The sequence below is a fragment of the Triticum aestivum genome, chromosome 2A (genome assembly GCF_018294505.1).
Source record: "Triticum aestivum cultivar Chinese Spring chromosome 2A, IWGSC CS RefSeq v2.1, whole genome shotgun sequence".
Lineage (NCBI taxonomy): Eukaryota > Viridiplantae > Streptophyta > Magnoliopsida > Poales > Poaceae > Triticum > Triticum aestivum.
In genome coordinates this window covers 145,788,432-145,808,081 of record NC_057797.1, presented here as the reverse complement: position 1 = coordinate 145,808,081, position 19,650 = coordinate 145,788,432, and the positions used below count along the sequence as shown (strand labels likewise).

Sequence of the window (19,650 nt, the reverse complement as noted above, 5' to 3'; positions counted from 1 at the left end):
CGCATCCTTAGTGGCGCGCTACATCGATGCCTGGGTGTGGTGAAAATGAGCAAGGTCTTCGCATTTGGCTCAACGAGTGCAAAGGGTAAGGAAACTTGCCGAGCCTAGTAGGATCTGCTTAGCTTAGGTAACTAGAACGTAGGGTCCCTAATAGGTAAGTTTCGGGAGCTAGTTGATACATCGGTGAGGAGAGGTATTGATATCTTATGCATCCAAGAAACCAAATGGAGGGAACAGAAGGCGGAGGTGGAGGAAACTGGCTTCAGCTGTGTTACACGCGGACAACTACAAACAGAAATGGAGTAGGCATCTTGATCAACAAGAGCCTCAAGTATGGAGTGGTAGACATCAAGAGGCAAGGGGACTGGATTATCATGGTCAAGCTGGTAATTGGGGCTTAGTTCTCAATATTATCAGGGCATAAGCCCTGTAGGCCACAATGAGAGCGCCAAGAGGGAGTTCCGGGAAGGCCTCGAGAACATGGTTAGTAATATACCTATTGGCGAGAAGCTCTTCATAGAAGGAGACCTCGATGGCCACATGGGTACATCTAATACAGGTTTTGAAGGGGTGCATGGGGTTTTTGGCTATGGCATCGGGAATCAAGATAGAGAAGATGCCTTAAGCTTCGCTCTAGCCTACGATATGATTGTAGCTAACACCCTCTTTAAAGAAAGAGAATCCCATCTAGTGAGTTTTAGTAGTGGTCAACACTCTAGCCAGGTTGACTTCGTTCTCTCGAGAAGAGAAGACGGGTGTGCTTACCCCAATGAGTGCCCCAAGATTTCTATCAGAGAAACAAAGACGAGAACATGCATCAACCCCTATCCATAGATTACCCCAATGTCACCTCGGGAACCCGCAAGTTGAGTGCCAAAACACATATCAAGTGAATCAATATGATACCCCATTGTCACCACGGGTATTGATAGCAAGACATACATCAGCTTCCAAATCCATAAAAATATTCAATCCGGTAAAATGAAATCTCAAATGGAAAACTCAATTCACAACAAGATAGATAGGGGTAAACATCATATGATCCGACTATATTAACAAAGCCCACGATACATCAAGATCGTGACATCTCAAGAACACGAGAGAGGGAGAGATTAAACACATAGCTACTGGTACAAACCCTCAGCCCCGAGGGTGGACTACTCCCTCCTCATCATGGTGGCCGCCAGGATGATGAAGATGGTCACCGGTGATAATTTCCCCCTCCGACGGAGTGCCGGAATAGGGTCTAGATTGGTTTATCATGGCTACAGAGGCTTGCGGCGGTGAAACTTCTGATCTAGGGTTACCGCCGGGGGTTTTGTAATATTTGGAAATTTATAGTGCGAAGAGGCGGTGTGGGAGGCTACCGAGGTGGGCACAACCTACCAGTGCGCGCCCAGGTGGGTTGTGCCCTCCTCGGGGCACTCCTCTGGTACTTCTTTGGCCCAAGTTCTTCCTTCTGGTCCATAAAAAATCTCCGAAAAGTTCCGCTGCGTTTGGACTCCGTTTGGTATTGATTTTCTGCGATGTAAAAAATAAGCAAAAAACAGCAACTGACACTGGGCACTATGTCAATAGGTTAGTCCCAAAAAATAATATGAAGTTGCTATAAAATGATTGTAAAACATCCAAGAATGATAATATAACAACATGAATACTTCGTGAATACTTCGTAAATTATAGATATGCCGGAGACGTATCAGACGCTTCTCCGTACAATAACCAATAGCGAGACCTGGATACCCATATTGGTTCCTACATATTCTATGAAGATCTTTATCGGTCGAACCTTTATGGCAACATATGTAGTTCCCTTTGTTCGTCGGTATGTTACTTGCCCGAGATTCAATCGTCGGTATCTCCATACCAAGTTCAATCTCATTACCGACAAGTCTCTTTACTCGTTCTGTAATACATCATCTTGTACCTAACTCCTTAGTCACTTTGCTTGCAAGCTTCTTGTGATGTTGATTACCGAGAGGGCCCAGAGATACCTTTCCGTCATATAGAATGACAAATCCTAATCTCGATCCATGCCAACTCAACAGACATCTTCGGAGATACCTGTAGAGCACCTTTATGATCACCCAGTCATGAAGTGACGTTTGATACACACAAGGCATTCCTTCGGAATCCGGGGGTTGCATGATCTCATGGTCGAAGGAACATGTATTTGACATTAAGAAAGTAGTAGCAATAAACCGAACGATCATATGCTCCGCTAACGAATGGGTCTTGTCCATCAAATAATTCTCCTAATGATATGGTCTCGTTATCAAATGACAACTCATATCTATGGTCAGAAAACCTTAACCATCTTTTAATCAACGAGCTAGTATAATAGAGGCTCACTAGGGACTTGGTATTTGTTTATGTATGCACACATGTATTGAAGTTTCTGATCAATACAATTATAGCATGAATAATAAACTTTTATCATGATTAAGGAAATATAGTAATAACCACTTTATTATTGCCTCTAGGGCATATTTCCAACAACCGGTTGACTGGCAACACGGTGAGATGCGATGCTTGATGGGAAGGGATTTATCAGATTATGATTATATTAGTATTGGCAGAGATGGTTTTGTTTCTGTACATGCACAACCGGCTAGTGTAGCTCGGCTAATGATTTATCTCTCTAAAAATGAATAAAGAGGATAGTATTAAGCGGATGCAAAGGCGTACTGAGGAGTATCGTTCGGGAAGGAATGATATCCATGAAGCTATTGAAGATTTTGATGACATGGAGAAGCTTGGACAGGGGTTCTCATCTGCTGACCCACTTGAGGAAGTTGATATTGGTGATGGAAGTGTCCCAAGACCTACATTTATTAATGCTAATATGGGGGCTAAGAGGGAAGGTATGTGCATTACTTAAGGAATTTATCGATTGCTTTACTTGGAATTATATTGAGATGCCCGATTTGAACAGGGACTTAGTTGAACAATTGCCTTATAAATCTGGTTTTAAACCACATGAACAACCCCTTAGGTGATTCAATCCTAGTATATATGACCGCATCAAAGATGAAATTGATCGGTTGTTAAAAGCTGGGTTCGTGTAGATATGTGGAATGGATTTCTAATATTGTTCATGTTGAAAAGAAAAATACTAATAAGATTAGAGTATGTATTGATTTTAGGGATTTGAATAGGGCTACCCCTAAAGATGAATATCCTATGCCTATGGCCGACATATTGATTAATGATGCTTCTGGACATAAAGTAATCAATTTTTTAGATGGTAATGCTGGTTATAATCATATATTTATGGCCAGAAAAGATATGTTTAAGACTTCTTTTCGATATCCTGATTTTGTTGGTTTATTTGAGTGGACTGTCATAACTTTTGGATTGAAGAATGCCGGCGCTACATACCAGCGTGCTATGAATCTGATTTTTCATGATCTTCTATGCATCGTGTTAGAAATATATATTGATGATGTAGTTGTTAAATCGTATGGGTTTGGTCATCATTTAGCCGATTTGTGATTAGTTTTTGAAAGAATGCGTTGGTATGGGGTGAAAATGAATCCACTCAAATGTGCTTTGAGTGTGTCGACTGGTAAGTTCTTAGGTTTTATAATTCATTAGCATGGCATAGAGATTGATCCTAAGAAGGTAGAGGCAATAAGAAAATTGGAGGAGCCCACATGTAAAAGAGATGTGCAGAAACTGTTAGGGAAAATTGCCGTGTGTACATCTAACTTTCCATCTCCGCGTCATTAAAATTGCCATTAAAAACATTCAATTTGCCATGTGCTCACACTTGATGTCAGGTACTTATCATTTTCGGATAAAAAAGACTCGTTTACTATCCACGTTGTGCACTCGGCTTCAATCAAATGCGCATATGTTTCTATCATTTTTTTAGATATGATCACAAATAATGGATAGTGTCTGTTCAAATTAGAGATTAGAGGGAATAGAGGGCACATTTTTTTTCACGTTATGGTTGGAATTAACTGAGAGTCCACGTTTTCTCTCCTAAAAAAACCGAGAGTCGACGTCCCATCCGAATCAAACTAGGATCAGTCACCGATTCATCTACTCTATATGTACTAGGCTGCCTTTGGAGGTATATACATATACTCGCGTGTCGCGGTGTTGTGTCTCGTGTGTGTGCTAGCTAGATCGATCAACAAGAGGGACGTGTGATCAAGGTCAAGGAAGGGACAAGCATATGGAAGCAGTAACAAAGCTGCTACCCGACGACGTGCTCGCGGACATCCTCCGCCGTCTCCCGCCGCGCAGCCTCACGGCGTCACGCTGCATCTGCAAGGCGTGGCACGCCATGATCGACGCCGGGCACCTGCTGCGGGCGGACCTCCTTCCGCACACGCTCGGCGAGATCTTCATAGACTTCCGCTTCCTAGTTCCTACAGGTCTCGGAGCTCTTCCGTCCGTCGACCAGGACCGCGGTCTCCGGCGACCTCAGTTATAGCTCGAACACCGCCGTCAGGGAGCACTGCAACGGCCTCGTCCTACTACTCCCCCACATGGTGGTCAACCCTGCAACGCGGCAGTGCGCGCGGTTGCCGCCGCTGCCACCGCTGCCCTCGCGCGCCGGGATGGAGGATTTCTACGTCTTGGGAGGAGACAAGTTTCTGGTGTTCGATCCCAGTGTCTCCCCTCACTACGAGGTGGTATCGATCCCTCTCGTTCCATTTGAGGAGAGGCTGGGCCGGATGCCCAGGGAATCGGAGTGGCCGCCGTCGCCGTTCGTCCTGCCCGTCTACTCGTCGGACACGAAGCGGTGGGAGGAGAGGGCGTTCGTCCGGCAAGGAGGCGCCGCGGGAACCATCGCCGGCATGCTGGAGGAGGACAGGCTAGACCTGGACGTGAAGCGCTACGGCGTGTACCTGCGCGGAGCGCTCTACGCGCAGATCCAAATTAAAACGACTTCTGCTGCAGGATATCTATGGCGGACCGTAAGTGTCGGGTGATCCGCCCCCCGGCGGGCATGGAGACGGCCACGTATCCGGAGCTTCATCTGGGCAAGTCGGAGAACGAGGTCCGCTGCGCGATGGTGGAAGACGCGTTCAGATTTCTCCGGGTTTGGGTCCTCTACGAGTCGCGCGGGCGGTGCGAGTGGGCGCTGAGGCATCGCGTCGACCTCGAGCAGGCGCTGGCGCGTGGGGTGTGCTACCGTCGGGAAGAAACCGACGAGCGTTGGATCCTGGAAGATGTTAACGACGGCGGCGCCTCGGACGAAGAAGAAGACGATCACGCAGCGGTGGTGGAGCGGGAAACTAAGTCTGATTATGTTAGCTTCCTCGGGTTCCATCCTTTTGAGGACGTCGTCTTCTTGTGCGATACGTTGACGAGGGGGCTGGCCTATCATTTGATGCACTCGAGGCTTCAGTACTTGGGCATCCTGCGCCCAAGGCACTACGGTCATATCGCTGGCTCGGTTGCAGGTGTAAATGCATCTTTTCCGTACACGCCTTGTGGGATGGGGGAGCTGTCATAATATATGGTCGTCGGCACAAGTGCCCTGCCGCCGGTCGCCGGCCGGCACTTGACGTGGGGAGAATGAAGCGGAGGAGGAGATGAGTGGGGATGGCTGCCGGAGCCTGGGCGCACGGACAGCGCAGCAGCCCGCTGTCCTGAGAGCCGAGACGGTGAGTGACAAGACCACGCTCGGGGCAAGACGACGGCGCTCTAAGTAGCAGCACATGCATGCGTCGGCGGCAGCCAGAGCGGGCTCGCGGGGAGGGCCAGTTGGCGGCTGGGCGGGCATGAATAAGATAGTGATGGCTAGTACAAAAGATTAGGTAACCACAAGCCTTGATGGCTAGTGACATGGAAATCAATGCATTTTGACAGAGGCCTTGGTTGTTTTGTAATAGAAACTTATTGATTGTCAGCATACGCGTCTCTAAATAATGTTCGAAAAAGGATAACAGCTTTGTCTGGTTTGTACCATGCTTTGAACTGAAGCTCACCCAAAATAGTATATATGATGTATTTCTTCCCTGTGTGCATGTGTTGGTGCCAGAGTTTGACATTACAATTCACAGCTTGTTTCTATACAGTTCTTTGGACAAGGAACTGGCTAATTTCTTTTTGAGAATCAGGAACTGGCTAATTTGAGGCATGCATAACGCTGCATCGTAAACTTATTCTCTACAATCACATCTTTAGCCCCCGGGATTTAGTCAAAAATTAACAGGTAGGGTAACCTGGAACCAGCCTGCTGATATGTTACTGCCTCCCTCATGGTACACTAGTCAGACGAACCATCGCCTCAAACACCCGAATTCGGCAGGCAGGCAGCTTCTTGTGAAGGTCCAGTCAGCTTGTGCAAAAAAAAAAGGAATTCGGTAGCTTCTTCTAAAGGTCTTCTAGTCAGCTTGTGCAAAAACCCGAATTCTGTAGCCTCTGGTAAAAGTCTGGTCAGCTTGTGCCATTCAGCGTTTTCGCTATGCACCGCCGCAGAAGAACTCTTCTGCTTTCTCAAAGAAGAAAGCCGGGATTTTCCTATGCAACATAAAAGCAGATGAAGCTTCTCCGGCCCTTTGCTTCAAGGGCCCCCCATCATCACCAGCTCGTACTCCTCTACCATCCTTTTGATTCTTGTTTCTGTTTAACTTGATGGCCCCTGAAATGCCTTTTCCTAACACTGGTCGCGCACCTTTGCGGCTTGACCGTATCGACATGTCAGATAGTGAGTTTCTGATGTCCGGCAAGATATGAGTGCTGTCACCGGAATTATTGGCTCCAGAACCATCCACGGCGACGGAATCTGAAGTGGCCAGCACTGACGCTCTGCAGGACCTAAGCAAAGTACCGATCATATCTGAGCTTATTTCTTGAAGTACCACACTTCTATTCTGATCACAGCCGTAGCAGACGGCAATGAGAGCAGTAGTCAAGATGGGCATCAGCTCTGGGTCGCTGAAGAAAGCAAAAGGCAGGTCGCACACCTGTTTCTCAACTCATCAGAATCGCCCAGTATTCTCCAGAAATTACGAAAAAACATGGCTACATAAAATAACTGTTTACCTTATGAAGTATTGTGGGGCTCTTACCCCATCGAAGAACTGCTTGATTCCCGGGATGGAACAAAGAGAAGTAGCCAAGAAGCAGTATCGATTCTAGAAGCAGTAAACCGACCTGAAAAAAGGAGCACACACCTATTATCCAAAAATGTTTGCCAAAGAATTGTTTCCTTGCGTCACTGTGGTATAACGTTAGCACTGGTCCCTTGCATTGGGTAACCAGAAGAAAAGAAAAAAAAAGTAGCGATTGTAACACATAAATGTTCCTTTTAAAATAATAAGTATAAATTATCATAACTGACCATCGAATAGAACTATCACTGTCAGTGCCAGAAATTTGCCTCGTGCCCATATCGGTCTTTGTAGAATGGTTCGAAATGAAAACATCAACTTTGCCTATGTTGTCTCAAAATAGCCGGTCCCAAGCCCGGGTAAAGGAGGAAGGTTGTCGTAGGCTCGGCGAGCAAACATCAAAACTCAGCCACTCTTGTAGACATGAAACTCAAAAGAACATCGTTGGGGCATAACCCTCTTAGTGATGCGCCATACCGGAACCCAGGTGTGGTGTTAAGTGGGCAAGGGCCGGGCCGTCACCCCCTTGGTGGCATGCCGTATCTTGATCTGGATATGGTGATAAGTGAGCAAGGATTGGGTCATCGCATCCTTAGTGGCGCGCTACATCGACGCCCGGGTGTAGTGAAAATGAGCAAGTCTTCGCATTTGGCTCGACGAGTGCGATGAGTAAGGAAGCTAGCCGAACCTAGTACGATCCGCTTAGCTTAGGTAACTGGAACATAGGGTCCCTGACAGGTAAGTTACGGGAGCTAGTTGATACAGCAGTGAGGAGAGGTGTTGATATCCTATGCGTCCAAGAAACCGAATGGAGGGGGCAGAAGGCGAAGGAGGTGGAGGATATTGGCTTCAAGTTGTGGTACACGGGGATAACTACAAACAGAAATGGAGTAGGTGTCTTGATCAACAAGAGCCTCAAGTATGGAGTGGTAGACGTCAAGAGGAGGCAAGGGGACCGGATTATCATGGTCAAGCTGGTAGTTGGGGGCTTAGTTCTCAATATTATCAAGGCATAAACCCCGTAGGCCACAATGAGAGCACCAAGAGGGAGTTCTGGGAAGGCCTCGAGAACATGGTTAGGAGTGTACCTATTGGCGAGAAGCTCTTCATAGAAGGAGACCTCAATGGCCACATGGGTACATCTAATACAGGTTTTGAAGGGGTGCATGGGGTTTTTGGCTATGGTATCCGGAATCAAGATGGAGAAGATGTCTTGAGCTTCACTCTAGCCTGCGATATGATCGTAGCTAACACCCTTTGTAAAAAGAGAGAATCCCATCTAGTGAGTTTTAGTAGTGGTCAACGCTCTAGCCAGATTGATTTCGTTCTCTCGAGAAGAGAAGACGGGTGTGCTTGCCTAGATTGTAAGGTCGTAACCGAAGAGAGTGTTGTCCATCAACACAAGCTTGTGGTAGCTGACTTCCGCTTTCGGCTTCGTGTCCAGTGGGATAGGCGCACCAAAGTCGCTAGAACAAAGTGGTGGAAACTCCAGGGGGGGGGGGGGGGGGGGGGGGGCAGCTCAGACTTTCAAGGAGAGGGTTATTAAGGAGGGCCCTTGGGAGGAAGGAGGTGATGCAAACAATATGTGGATGAAGATGGCAGCTTGCATTCGTAAGGTGGCTTCAGAGGAGTTTGGTGTGACGAGGGGAAGTAGAAGCGGAGCTAAAGATACCTGATGGTGGAACGATGATGTCCAGAAGGCTATTAAGTAGAAGACAGTTTCACACGCGTACACCTGGACATGAGTGCAGACAGCATTGAGAAGTGCAAGGTGGCAAAGAAGGCCACAAAGCAAGCAATGAGCGAAGCAAGGGGTCGGGCGTATGAGGACCTCTACCAACACTTACTCCTTCCGTCCAGAAATACTTGTCATCAAAATGAATAAAAGGGGATGTATCTAGATGTATTTTAGTTCTAGATACATCCATTTTGATGACAAGTATTTTCGGACGGAGGGAGTAGATACGAAGGAAGGCGAAAGGACATCTATAAGACGGCCAAGATCCAAGAGAGTAAGACGAGGGATGTCAACCAAGTCAAATGCATCAAGGACAGAGCATATCGGCTCCTGGTGAAGGACGGGGAGAACAAGCATAGATGGCGGGAGTACTTCGACAAACTATTATGGAGAGAATGAGAGCTCTACCATTGAGCTGGACGACTCCTTTGATGATACCATAAAGCGTTATGTGCAACGAATCCAGGAGTCTTGAGGTCAAGGAGGCTTTAAAAAGGATGAAAGGAGGTAAGGCAATGGGTCCTGATTGTATCCTGATTGTGGTGTGGAGAGGCCTCGGAGACATAGTGTTAGTATGGCTAACTACGCTTTTCAACCTCATTTTTCGGGCAAACAAGATACCAAAAGAATGGAGGCGGAGTATATTATCAACCTTCAAGAACAAGGGGGATGTTCAAAGTTGTATTAGTTACCGTGGAATTAAGCTGATGAGCCATACAACAAAGCTATGGGAGAGTCATTGAGCACCGCTTAAGAAGAACGACAAGCGGGACCAAAAGTCAGTTTGGTTCCATGCCTGGGAGGTCGACCATGAAAGCCATTTTCTTGGTACAGCAACTTATGGAGAGAGACAGGGAGCCAAAGATGGACTTGCATATAGTGTCCATTGACTTGGAGAAGGCCTACGATAAGATACCATGGAATGACATATGGTGGGCCTTGGAGAAAAAGAAAGTCCCAACAAGTACATTACCCTCATCATAGACATGTACGATAATGTTGTGGCAAGTGTTTGTACAAGTGATGGCAACATGACGACTTTCCGATTGAAATAGGACGGCACCAAGGGTCAGCTTTGAGCCCTTATCTTTTTGCTTTGGTGATGGATGGGGTCACAAGGGATATACAAGGAGATATCCCATGGTGTATATGCTCTTTGCGGATGATGTGGTGCTAGTCGATAATAGTCGAACGGGGGTTACTAGAAAGTTAAGAGCTATGGAGACAAACTCTAGAATCGAAAGGTTTTAGGCTTAGTCTTTACCTAATAATAAAGCAGCTATCGCTTCTTCCTCCCAAAATTTTCGTCCGTTGTGTAAAATTTCGTTCGTCCGTCGCTAGCAAATTTTCGTACGCTGTCGATTTTCTAGACCTGTCGATCACATGGGCCTCAGCCCACTCACGAGGTGGCCCAGGCAAAGAAAACAACTATACCTGCAGTACGCGTAGTCAAACTCTAGCCCTCCGATTCAATCCTACAGACACGACCAACTAACCAAGCTCCAAGTTATGTACTAAAGATTTCATGTTTGTTTCCGTCTTATATTGTCCCACCTCGCCCTCTTACACAAAATCTGATTGATTTATATACACTTGCCAGTTAATGTCAATAAGCCGCCTAGAAAATCAGGAAGGACTGGATCCGTCTCTAAAGAAAAAATGTGGAATAAATGAAATTAATGAGAGAGAGACAGAGTGGATTAAGGAGTTACAACATGCCTGCACGCATGCACACAGGATAACTTGAGAGATTAAGGAGGAAATAAATCGGTGTGCTATGCATGCACGCAGGATGAGGGAGATTAAAGAAGATCTAACTTAATTAGAGGGAGAGGGAGAGATGAGAATAGACTCCTGAGATTTGTATGGGGCATATGCCATGCACCGTAAAACAGATGAAGCAGCCCCGATTTGGAAGGACAGGATTTGTGGGTCGGAATTAAAAATTCCAGAGATTGTGCCATGCACCATATTGTAGAATCATTGTCCGGAATTAAAAATTCCAATGATTGTGCCATGCAACATATTGTGGGATCATTATTCATTATTCATCATTCATGCACGTAAATTATGGACATTAAAACGTATGGCTAGCATGCACTTTTGAGCATTCTTTTTGGTGACTAATTTGAGATAAAAACTTCAAGTTGCTTCCTGTATCTCGGTAGTGCCACATCTAATTATGTGCATGATCATTTTCTTTGAAATATATTCACAGAATAATTACTCACAGGAGTAATCATCTCTGTAAAACTTGAGGTCTATCAGGAGTAAATATATCTCTCACCCCATGCCAATATATGTAATTATTTCAATTTGGATGGATTTGGACTTAGTAGTGCAATAGATAAATACTCGAATATGATACAAATTATCAAATTTATTTTATACCAATTAGAACATGCGTGCTCTTTTGCTGATAAATGGAACCAAACAACAAGTTTATTTGTTGGAGGCGGCCTCTAAAGCTAGAAGGAAGCTAAGCTTGGACACATTGACGCCAAGGCTTGCACTGTATGGAGCATGCCTCTATAGGCTGTGATATCGCCTTATGGTTTTAGTATTTTAAATGGCCTTTTAGAAGTTTTTCTCAGCTTAAGTTTCAAAAGTTTTTTTATTCTCTACCACGTCGCCATAACCTAATTTTTAGTCTTGCACGATGTGTTTTTTAGTAGTGAGGGTGCTGTCAGATGGGGATATCTTATGATTTAGATAGGACGGAGAAGGTGGAGGAAATCATTTGTGAAATTCAAATGAATTCCTAGCCATTGTCATCGAGCTTCATTGCATAGGACCTTCGTTATTTGATTCAAAATTATCCAACAATAATTATCTCTATCATATATTCCACACCGTCAGAAAAAAGCAATTGCATACAAATGTAGGAATGGTGCATGAATCAAGTAAATATGAGATAAGGATGGCGTCCACCATCATCATAAGTATGTAGAATTACAAGTCGTTGTAGAGAGGAGCTCACGAAGTGGCATTCTAGAGTAAGCAAGCTCATTGCCTTAGGATTGACCACTTTTATCGTGAATAAGTGAATAATGTGACTATCATTGACGACGATGGTGAAGAGGAGACGTGGCAATACGGATGTGTCACCACTAGGACGTGAAAAGATTTGTTTATCCCGTTGCAACGCACGGGCACATTTCCTAGTAGAACTAAAACTAAGTACATGAGGTGCGGTTTCAGTACTACTAGGCATGAGGAGGTTAGCCTTGATGGACTGGTGGTACCTTAGACAGACACCTTTCAATATTTGGGGTCAATGCTACAGAAGGACGGTGATCTCAATGAAGATGTGAGCCATAGAATCAAAGCCAAATGGATGAAGTGGCGCCAAGCTTCTGTCGTTCTCTGTGGCAAGAGAGTGCCACAAAAGTTAAAAGGCGGGTTCTAAGGACGGCGATCCGACCCGAAATGTTGTATGGCGCTGAGTGTTGGCCGACTAAAAGGCGACATGTTCAACAGTTGGGTGTAGGGGATATGCACATGTTGAGATGGATGTGTGGCCACACAAGAAAGGATCAGGTGCGAAATGATGATATACATGATAAGAGTCGGGATAGCACCGACTGAAGAGAAGCTTGTCCAACATCGCCTGAGGTGGTTTGGGCATATGCAACACAGGCCTCCAGAAGCTCCAGTGCATAGCGGATGGTTAAAGCGTGCTGAAAATGTCAAGAGAGGTCGGGGTAGACCCAACTTGGCACGGGAGGAGTCCATTAAGAGAGATCTAAAGGACTGGAATATCACCAAGAACTATCCATGGAGAGGGGTGTGTGGAAGGTAGCTAGACCATGAGTTGGTTTCAAGATCTTATGGGTTTCAGCTCTAGCCTACCCCAGCTTGTTTGGGACTAAAGGCTTTGTTGTTAGAAATGACAGCATCCCAACAACAGTTAAAAGAGTGCACAAATATCAGAATCCACTTTATTTTTCAAACCATTGGGAATAGCGGTCTCAACTTTATTATTCTAGTGATACACCGATCACAGCCTAATCAGTAGAAGACAAATAATAATGAACTCCAGATGTATTACTTGCTACCATCGGCCAACGAAGAAATGATTTACAAATTGGAAAAACTTGAAACCTGAAAGTAACTACTACAATACTTGAGTGAAACAATCTACTTCAACACAAAGCACTACTTCAAAAGCGACATAGATATGGCCCTCCAGGGACGGACATCCGAGAAAAAGAACCATAGATATATCACACAAACTACTGAGAATACATGGAAAGTTTGCTTGTAAATACAATAGCCTACAGTTTACCTGATCATTTGGTACTCCCCATTTATTCATGCAATGATTCAGCAGAAAACTGATCAAATGAAAGAATTCCATCTTCAGATCTGATCTAGCCTGAAAAGAGTTCATAACCAGTAAGCATACAAACTACCATAGGTGGAAAAACAGATCATTAAGATCTTCAGGGCTCCCATATTAAAATGTTGCCAGTTTGCCGACAGCAAATTTTGCATGAGATCTTTAAGAATGACTAGTTCTCTGCTGGCACTATAAATAGTTTAAGATTATTTTTTGTGTGTCTTCCTAGGCTATATTTTGCAGTTCAGAAATTCATCTATTCAGCGTCAAACGATGCATGAAAACCAACAAACAAGAAGCCAATAACAATAATACCCAGCCTTGGATACAGCTGCTTACCAGCATACACTGCAGAAGAGTGATATCCAAACATGCCACATTGTTCAAAACTTTCAATACACCAGTGGCTACTTCTTCAAAATTTGATGGAAGAATCGCTGAAGCCTGAAAATTTTAGCTATCATTTTCTAGCAAGAAGAAAACTACAACAAATCAATGCAATAATATCTAAATTGCCTGCTAGCTACCTACAAAATTATATCTATATGATGTCAAAAGGTCAATTTTTCTCGTTATATGTTACTAAACTCTTTAAGAACAATAGTATGCCAGTGAAAGAAAATTTATGGGCAAAACCCTTCTTGTTCATGAAACAAAAATGAGTACTACTTTGAAGCTGAGAAATTTAGTGCTATATATCAAAATGCATGAGTTCTACAAACATCCCAGTGCAATCTTGTAAAGCGACTCTCAAGGTCTACAGCGCAATTGAGTTTGGAGATAAAACAACTTTTCTCAATAAAGCATTGCACCTTAAAACAAGCAGAAACACAAACCTGGTCGGATGACGACCTGTTGTTTGCCTGCAGCAACACAGCTGTCAACAGTGAAGGCAGACTAACCAGGCCTGTCTCAGCCATGGCAGAAAGTACAAGCACTGCAGGTTGTTTCAGGTTTATTTCATTGCCTTTTCCAGGACTGTCATTCATTTCTGTACATATGTTATTCATCTTTCTTCCTTCAAGGTGACCGTCCACGGTACTATTTTCATTTCTCTGAGTGGAAACTTCAAAATGTTGATCTATTGTATCTCCCAGATTTGACGATTGTATTTCTAACACAGACCCTGAGTTATTCTGGCCAGCAGAGAGGTCTAACAAGCCTTTTCTAGTTTCATCCAGTGATCTTCTATCTCCTAGAGCGGAACCTTCATGTTGTTCGGTGGGCTTGTTTTCTTCAACCACTTCACTAAACCCACAGTCATCACATTTCGAAATATCACAAGTGTTAGATGGTAATTTGGCATCTCCAGACTCGTCCGGTGCCATCAGCTGGTTGCCAACTCGTATGTCTAGTGAACTAAGATACTCACATTCGTGAGCTAGATTACCAGCTGGAGTTCTGCATTTGCAGGACTCCCAATCAATGGCAGAAAAGTTCCCTGGTTTGGATGTCAAGACAGTCAGAAGATTGAGACCAAATAGTATGGATGATGGGAGTGGGGACCCTTCCACCTGGGGCCTATCATAAAGGGCAAAAAGATCTCGCAGACGGTGAATTGTTTGATAAGCTACAATCAGTTCTATCAGACCCTCCTGCATTTTGAGTTGTTCGTCGTCAACATATAAGTGACCAACAATGACGGTTACAGTCCATATAAAACCATCTAAAACTTCACCAACTGTCTCCATGTTCTCTGTAGTTTTACTTAACGGAAGATTCAAACTTCCAGAGTTTGATGCTGCCACCTTAATGTAATTCTCTAGTGATGCAGATAGCATGGGAATAATCGGAGGTAAAAGATTTTGTACTAGAAAATAAGTCCGATTAGCTGGAAGTGAGAGTAACACTCTAAGCAGGCGCAAAAGGTAAACAGTGACTTCACAAGCTACTGGTCTTGAAGTGTGTGAGGCAAGTAAAGCAGACGCAATGAAATCAAGCAAACCAACTTGTCTAGTAGCATGCAGTTCGAGATCCTTTCCTTCTAAGAACTGTTAAAGTAAACAGAAAGTGCTATCAGTAACCATCTTTGCTATCATAGTATGGCACAATATGTAATGTAAATCAATAAGAAGTACCTTCGTCATGTCACCAACAATCAAACCAATGCTCGCAGCACCTTCTTTTCTAGCTTGACGGTGTCTTTGCAAGTCCTGAAGCCATCTACTTAACTTACCTTTGGCAGCTCCTAGAGCAGCCCTGTGTGCAATTCCTGTGTTTTCACCTATGGCTGGTTCAACAAATTCATGCTTGAGAGCCATTAATCTCTGACGAATCTTCTTAATCTTTCGTTTCATTTGTGTGGCATTGGATGTTTTAACCATAGACTCTGCAGTGCTGGCATTGCCTACTATCTGTGAATCTTCGCCACTATTAGCTGACGTAGAACGGTTTAGGCTATCTTTACTTGGGAAGCGACGCTGAAAAGGTGAAGACTGATCCCTAAAATCCATTGAAGCTCTCTCACGTATTTGTTCAAGGTAAAACTTCCGGCGCTGCTCACTTTCACGGAGCTTTTCAGCTAGTTTTTGTGCTAAAAGTTCAGCTTCCTCTTGTTGCGCTTTAGCTCTTATCTCTTTTCTTCGTTGTTGCTCTGCGCTCTTCGCTTCTCGTGCAGCACTAGATGCTTTGCGCTCCTCTTCTCTTCTGACTATAGCTTCTTCTTTCTTACGCTGTATTTCAGCAAGGCGCTGCATTTTCTCAGCTTCAAGGAACTTTCTTCGTTCCAACACAGCCTCTTCCCTTGCAGTGTCCTCCTTCTGCTTTGTTTTGATCACCTGTAGCTTTTCAGCTCTCCGCATTTCAGAATCATGAAGTTTCTGCCTCAGCAAAAATTTCTTAGTTTCATCGTTCAGTGATGTAATAAAGCGAACCTCACTGACCTTAGTGCTCTCATCACCAGCTCTTTTCGCAACCTGGGCTAGATATGCTTCATGACGAGATTCACCACGTTGATGACGTGCATTCATTACTTCTCGCAGTTTTGAGCTGCGCACAGCCTGCAATTCATTTACACGACTTAACTTTTCAGTGGTACGTTGTAGTCTCTGAACTCTCTCACTTTCCAGTTGACTCCTGATCCGCAAAGCTCGCGCATGCTTTTCTTCTGCTTCTCTTTTCGTATCAAAAGCACTTCTTTTCTTCTTTTCGGGAGACATTAACTTGTCATGTAGAACACGTCCACGTTCTCTTACTTTTCTGCCAACACCAGGAGAATGAGAGGCACGGGAACTCCGAACAGGAGATTTCAGTATATCTTCCCAGTTTCTTTTTTCCTTCCAGGCATCCATCGATTTCCACTGTGCTGTATTTTGCTTCTCCTTTTCAAGATGGGTCGTACTCCTTTTCACAATATCTGTTGACTTTTTGTTCTCTGCCATTACCCTATCCTTAGAAGTGTGTTTAGCTATCTCAGACATTGGTTCTAGTGCCCCTCTTCTACTCCTTGCAGAAAATGAAGGATTACTTTGTGGGAATGATCTACCTGACTTCAATGCCTCCTTACTTTGTCTCTCTTCAGTAACTTCTTTCTCACTATCATCAGAAAGTTTCACCTGACTCTCCACTTTCAAACTGATATTCCCAACTGTTGCTGATGCTGTAGTCAGCTTTGCTGAAATACCTGAAACTTCCCCAGAAGAGCTAGGTGCAAAGCTCTCTGCTGTTATACCAGCCTGCTTGCGTGCCAGTTCGAACTGAATTCTCTGGAAGGCCTCTAGAGATGAAGACAATATCTCTTGCCTGTGTGGTGAACTTGTCATTCGTCTGACCTGCATACGTGATATATCAGAAAATGTCGCTTCAGCCTTCACAACTGTCCATATTATTCCAACAGAAATATATACGAGAAATCTACATTCACCAAGACATCATATACCACTCTTTTTTAAGGATAAACATATACCACGATTAACATAACCAACAAGAACTTTTAGCATTCAACGTAGTAGACGTGTGTTCTAGGAGTAGTACACAGTTCATCAGAGTGCTCAACAACTATCATAAAGAGATAAGAATGCTAAGAAACAACCATATACACATATTTCAAAGTTCCGCAGACAAAATGAACAGGTGTAATATGAAAATGAACCGCATGAAGGTAATCTTGATGGACTGGTGTGAACACAGACCTCCCAAGACAATGCATGAGGTCTTCGATGATCGGCTTTGACAGCCATTGGTACCCCTTCCTTTGGTAAGCTAGGAGACTTCTTGGTGTTATCAAAATGTTCTGCCCTGGACTTTAGTTCTTGAAAATCAGATATAGCTTCATCAAGAACGAGTATGGATTCATTAATTTGCTCCATGTCACATTCTAATTCACAGAGGAGGTACAGTTCATCCACAGCCCTATTCAGATTCTCAAAAAGAAAACACCAAAGCCTCTGCCTGAATCTTTCTTTGCTCTCAGCAGTTTCACCTCCAAGATCTACAGAAACCGTTGTGTGGTTAGGAAGTAATGTTTGGCTTTCTATGGGCGCAACCGAGGAAGATGTAACTGGAACTTCAAGATCATTATTTGAGGACAGGGAGACAGAGTCAGCTAAGGTAGTTGAACCACTAACAACTACAGGACTATCTTGTATTTCACATATATCCAATGGATTTCTATTACATTCAGTGGGTGTCTCCACTGCATGAATTGTGATAGGAGATGTATCAGCATTTCTTATAGAATTCATCTCATCTTCAAGTTCACTTTCATCTTTTAATTCATTTCTGAATTGTGTAGTATCTTCATCATCCATGTACTCTGTAGAAGAATTATCATCTCTGAAGGCATCTGAGGGTAATGCTAGACCTGTGACATCATCAAAATTTCCAAACTTGACAGAAGAGTTGGGCAAAACACCTACTAGCTCTGTCTTTGGAGGGTCTTTGACATGATCAGAATCTTCTACAGATTTTGCAAGATCACTTGAACAGTTGGGAGATTCATGAGGCACTGAATGATCTGTGCGATCAATCATGCCAGTTTTGGGAGGATCAATTGTTTCTTCAGCCAACTGCAGTTCTTCACATTTTTTTACTACATGCTCTGAAGCTGAAACATTAAATCCATTCTTCAGGTTACTAGCACCTACATCAACACATTCCTCATGCTGAACTTTAGTTGTTTCTCTACTATCCAATTCATCAACGGCAAGGTTATCATTTGTGCTCTGATGTGGGTACTGCAGCCTGTCATACCACCTTGAACTGCCACTACTGTAGTTGGCCTGAGACCGTGATGAAGAGTTTGGAGTTTTATGGGTGGAACTTCCTGAAGACCTCTGCAATGTGAATTTCGAGCTGGATCGATGTTTCTGTTAAAAGAAATTATAGCGAGTTAACAGCAGCACAGCACCACACAACAGGAGATAAACACACACAACAATGGGAGAAAAAAAGGTCTATTGTGGTGCCATCTTGACAGTCCACGACACAAGGTAATTTTGGAAAAGCCCATAGCCTTGAAGCATCTTACAGAAGAATCAAACTAACATGGTGATATTGAGAAGATATTGTGTACAATTTCAATCATTCTATGGAATTAAAATGGAGCAGAGCTAGTCAGGTAAAGGACCCGCTTACCTTTTTCACTTCAAACCACCCTGATCCCAGATCATCCCCATCTCCATGGTCATTCTCCATAGTGATGAACCAATCCACAGTGGATCCTTACGGCATTCCTGCCCTTCAGACATAGATTCCACGGCAAATCCTTTACGGCATTCCTGCTTTTCAGTTGAAGGACAAAATTTGGGGGGGAAACAAGCTGACATTAGAACAACCCAATCAAATTGGCAGCCGCGATTGGAGCATCTAGGACAGGAAAGAAGATATGGGTCTTTCGGGGGCGGATCTAGATGGTCTGCACCGCACCGACGCACCCAGAAATTCTGGAGGTCGCTGGGGTTTAACTATTCACCGGATGGCAAAATGCTCCTACCTCGGAGACCAACGACGGAAATCGCGCACGGGGTCGACGCGGCAGGGGCGAGATGAGGTGGAACGGGAACGGCGATGGCGTTGGCGGCGACGCTACGGCACGGCGGCACCTCTAGGGCACTGAGACACTTTATTAGAGCCCCCTTGGTGACGTGCCGTGTGGTGCGCCGGGTCAGAGAGAGTACTGCTGCTGCTGCACCGAAGAAGATACAGCCGCAGGATGGGAAACAACGGACAGGATGGAACTTGGTGAGTTGGTGTAAGGGATAATTTACGTTTGAGCCCCTAGTTTCCAAGCTTCCTCGGTTTTGCCCCTAAAAACTGAAGGGCTCTTATGTTTTTGCCTTTCCATCATGATTTTGTCCGGTCAGTGACGTTTCACAGTGACGGCCGTCATTTTTTGGACACTCACTGCCCTTGGCATTTCCTTACAAGTGGGCCTGCAGTCAGGTTAGTAGAAGCCTCACTTTCACTATGTCGTTTCCCATCGTCATCGTTGTTCTCAACCACCCCCCTCCTCTTCTTGAAAAAAAAACAGCTAACCCTAGCTTCCTTGTAGG

General features: G+C 44.4%; 1 protein-coding gene and 1 pseudogene across 5 annotated transcripts; one reads left to right on the top strand and one right to left on the bottom strand.

Moving 5' to 3' along the window:
• Positions 1 to 4,110: 4,110 nt before the first annotated feature.
• Positions 4,111 to 4,957, top strand: LOC123188057 (putative F-box protein At1g30920; annotated as a pseudogene).
• A 990-nt stretch (positions 4,958 to 5,947) lies between these two features.
• On the bottom strand, positions 5,948 to 19,272 carry LOC123188056 (S phase cyclin A-associated protein in the endoplasmic reticulum). Of its 5 annotated transcripts, none has more exons than XM_044600082.1 (9): positions 19,092 to 19,272; positions 18,734 to 18,879; positions 17,290 to 18,465; positions 15,238 to 16,929; positions 13,996 to 15,150; positions 13,499 to 13,603; positions 13,106 to 13,195; positions 7,012 to 7,122; positions 5,948 to 6,932 (listed from the first exon to the last, which is right to left on the bottom strand). In XM_044600082.1, exons 2-9 carry the CDS (start codon positions 18,791 to 18,793, stop codon positions 6,429 to 6,431), a joined length of 4,893 nt encoding a protein of 1,630 aa, XP_044456017.1. In that variant the 5' UTR covers positions 18,794 to 18,879; positions 19,092 to 19,272; the 3' UTR covers positions 5,948 to 6,428. The 5 variants fall into 5 exon arrangements, 4 of the variants coding, with proteins under 4 accessions (XP_044456017.1, XP_044456016.1, XP_044456018.1 ...); XM_044600081.1 differs by having other exon boundaries at positions 18,734 to 18,876; XM_044600083.1 differs by having other exon boundaries at positions 18,734 to 18,917; positions 19,092 to 19,269.
• Positions 19,273 to 19,650: the final 378 nt, after the last annotated feature.

What these genes read in the sequence shown, in the direction of transcription:
- LOC123188056 (XM_044600082.1), bottom strand. Translation starts at nt 18,793, where the DNA reads ATGGAGAATGACCATGGAGATGGGGATGATCTGGGATCAGGGTGGTTT. An exon ending in TTGTTGGTGACATGACGAAG is followed by an intron (nt 15,151 to 15,237) that starts GTACTTCTTATT and finishes TTACTTTAACAG; the next exon opens with TTCTTAGAAGGAAAGGATCT. An exon ending in GGGGAGTACCAAATGATCAG is followed by an intron (nt 7,123 to 13,105) that starts GTAAACTGTAGG and finishes TCCTTTTTTCAG; the next exon opens with GTCGGTTTACTGCTTCTAGA.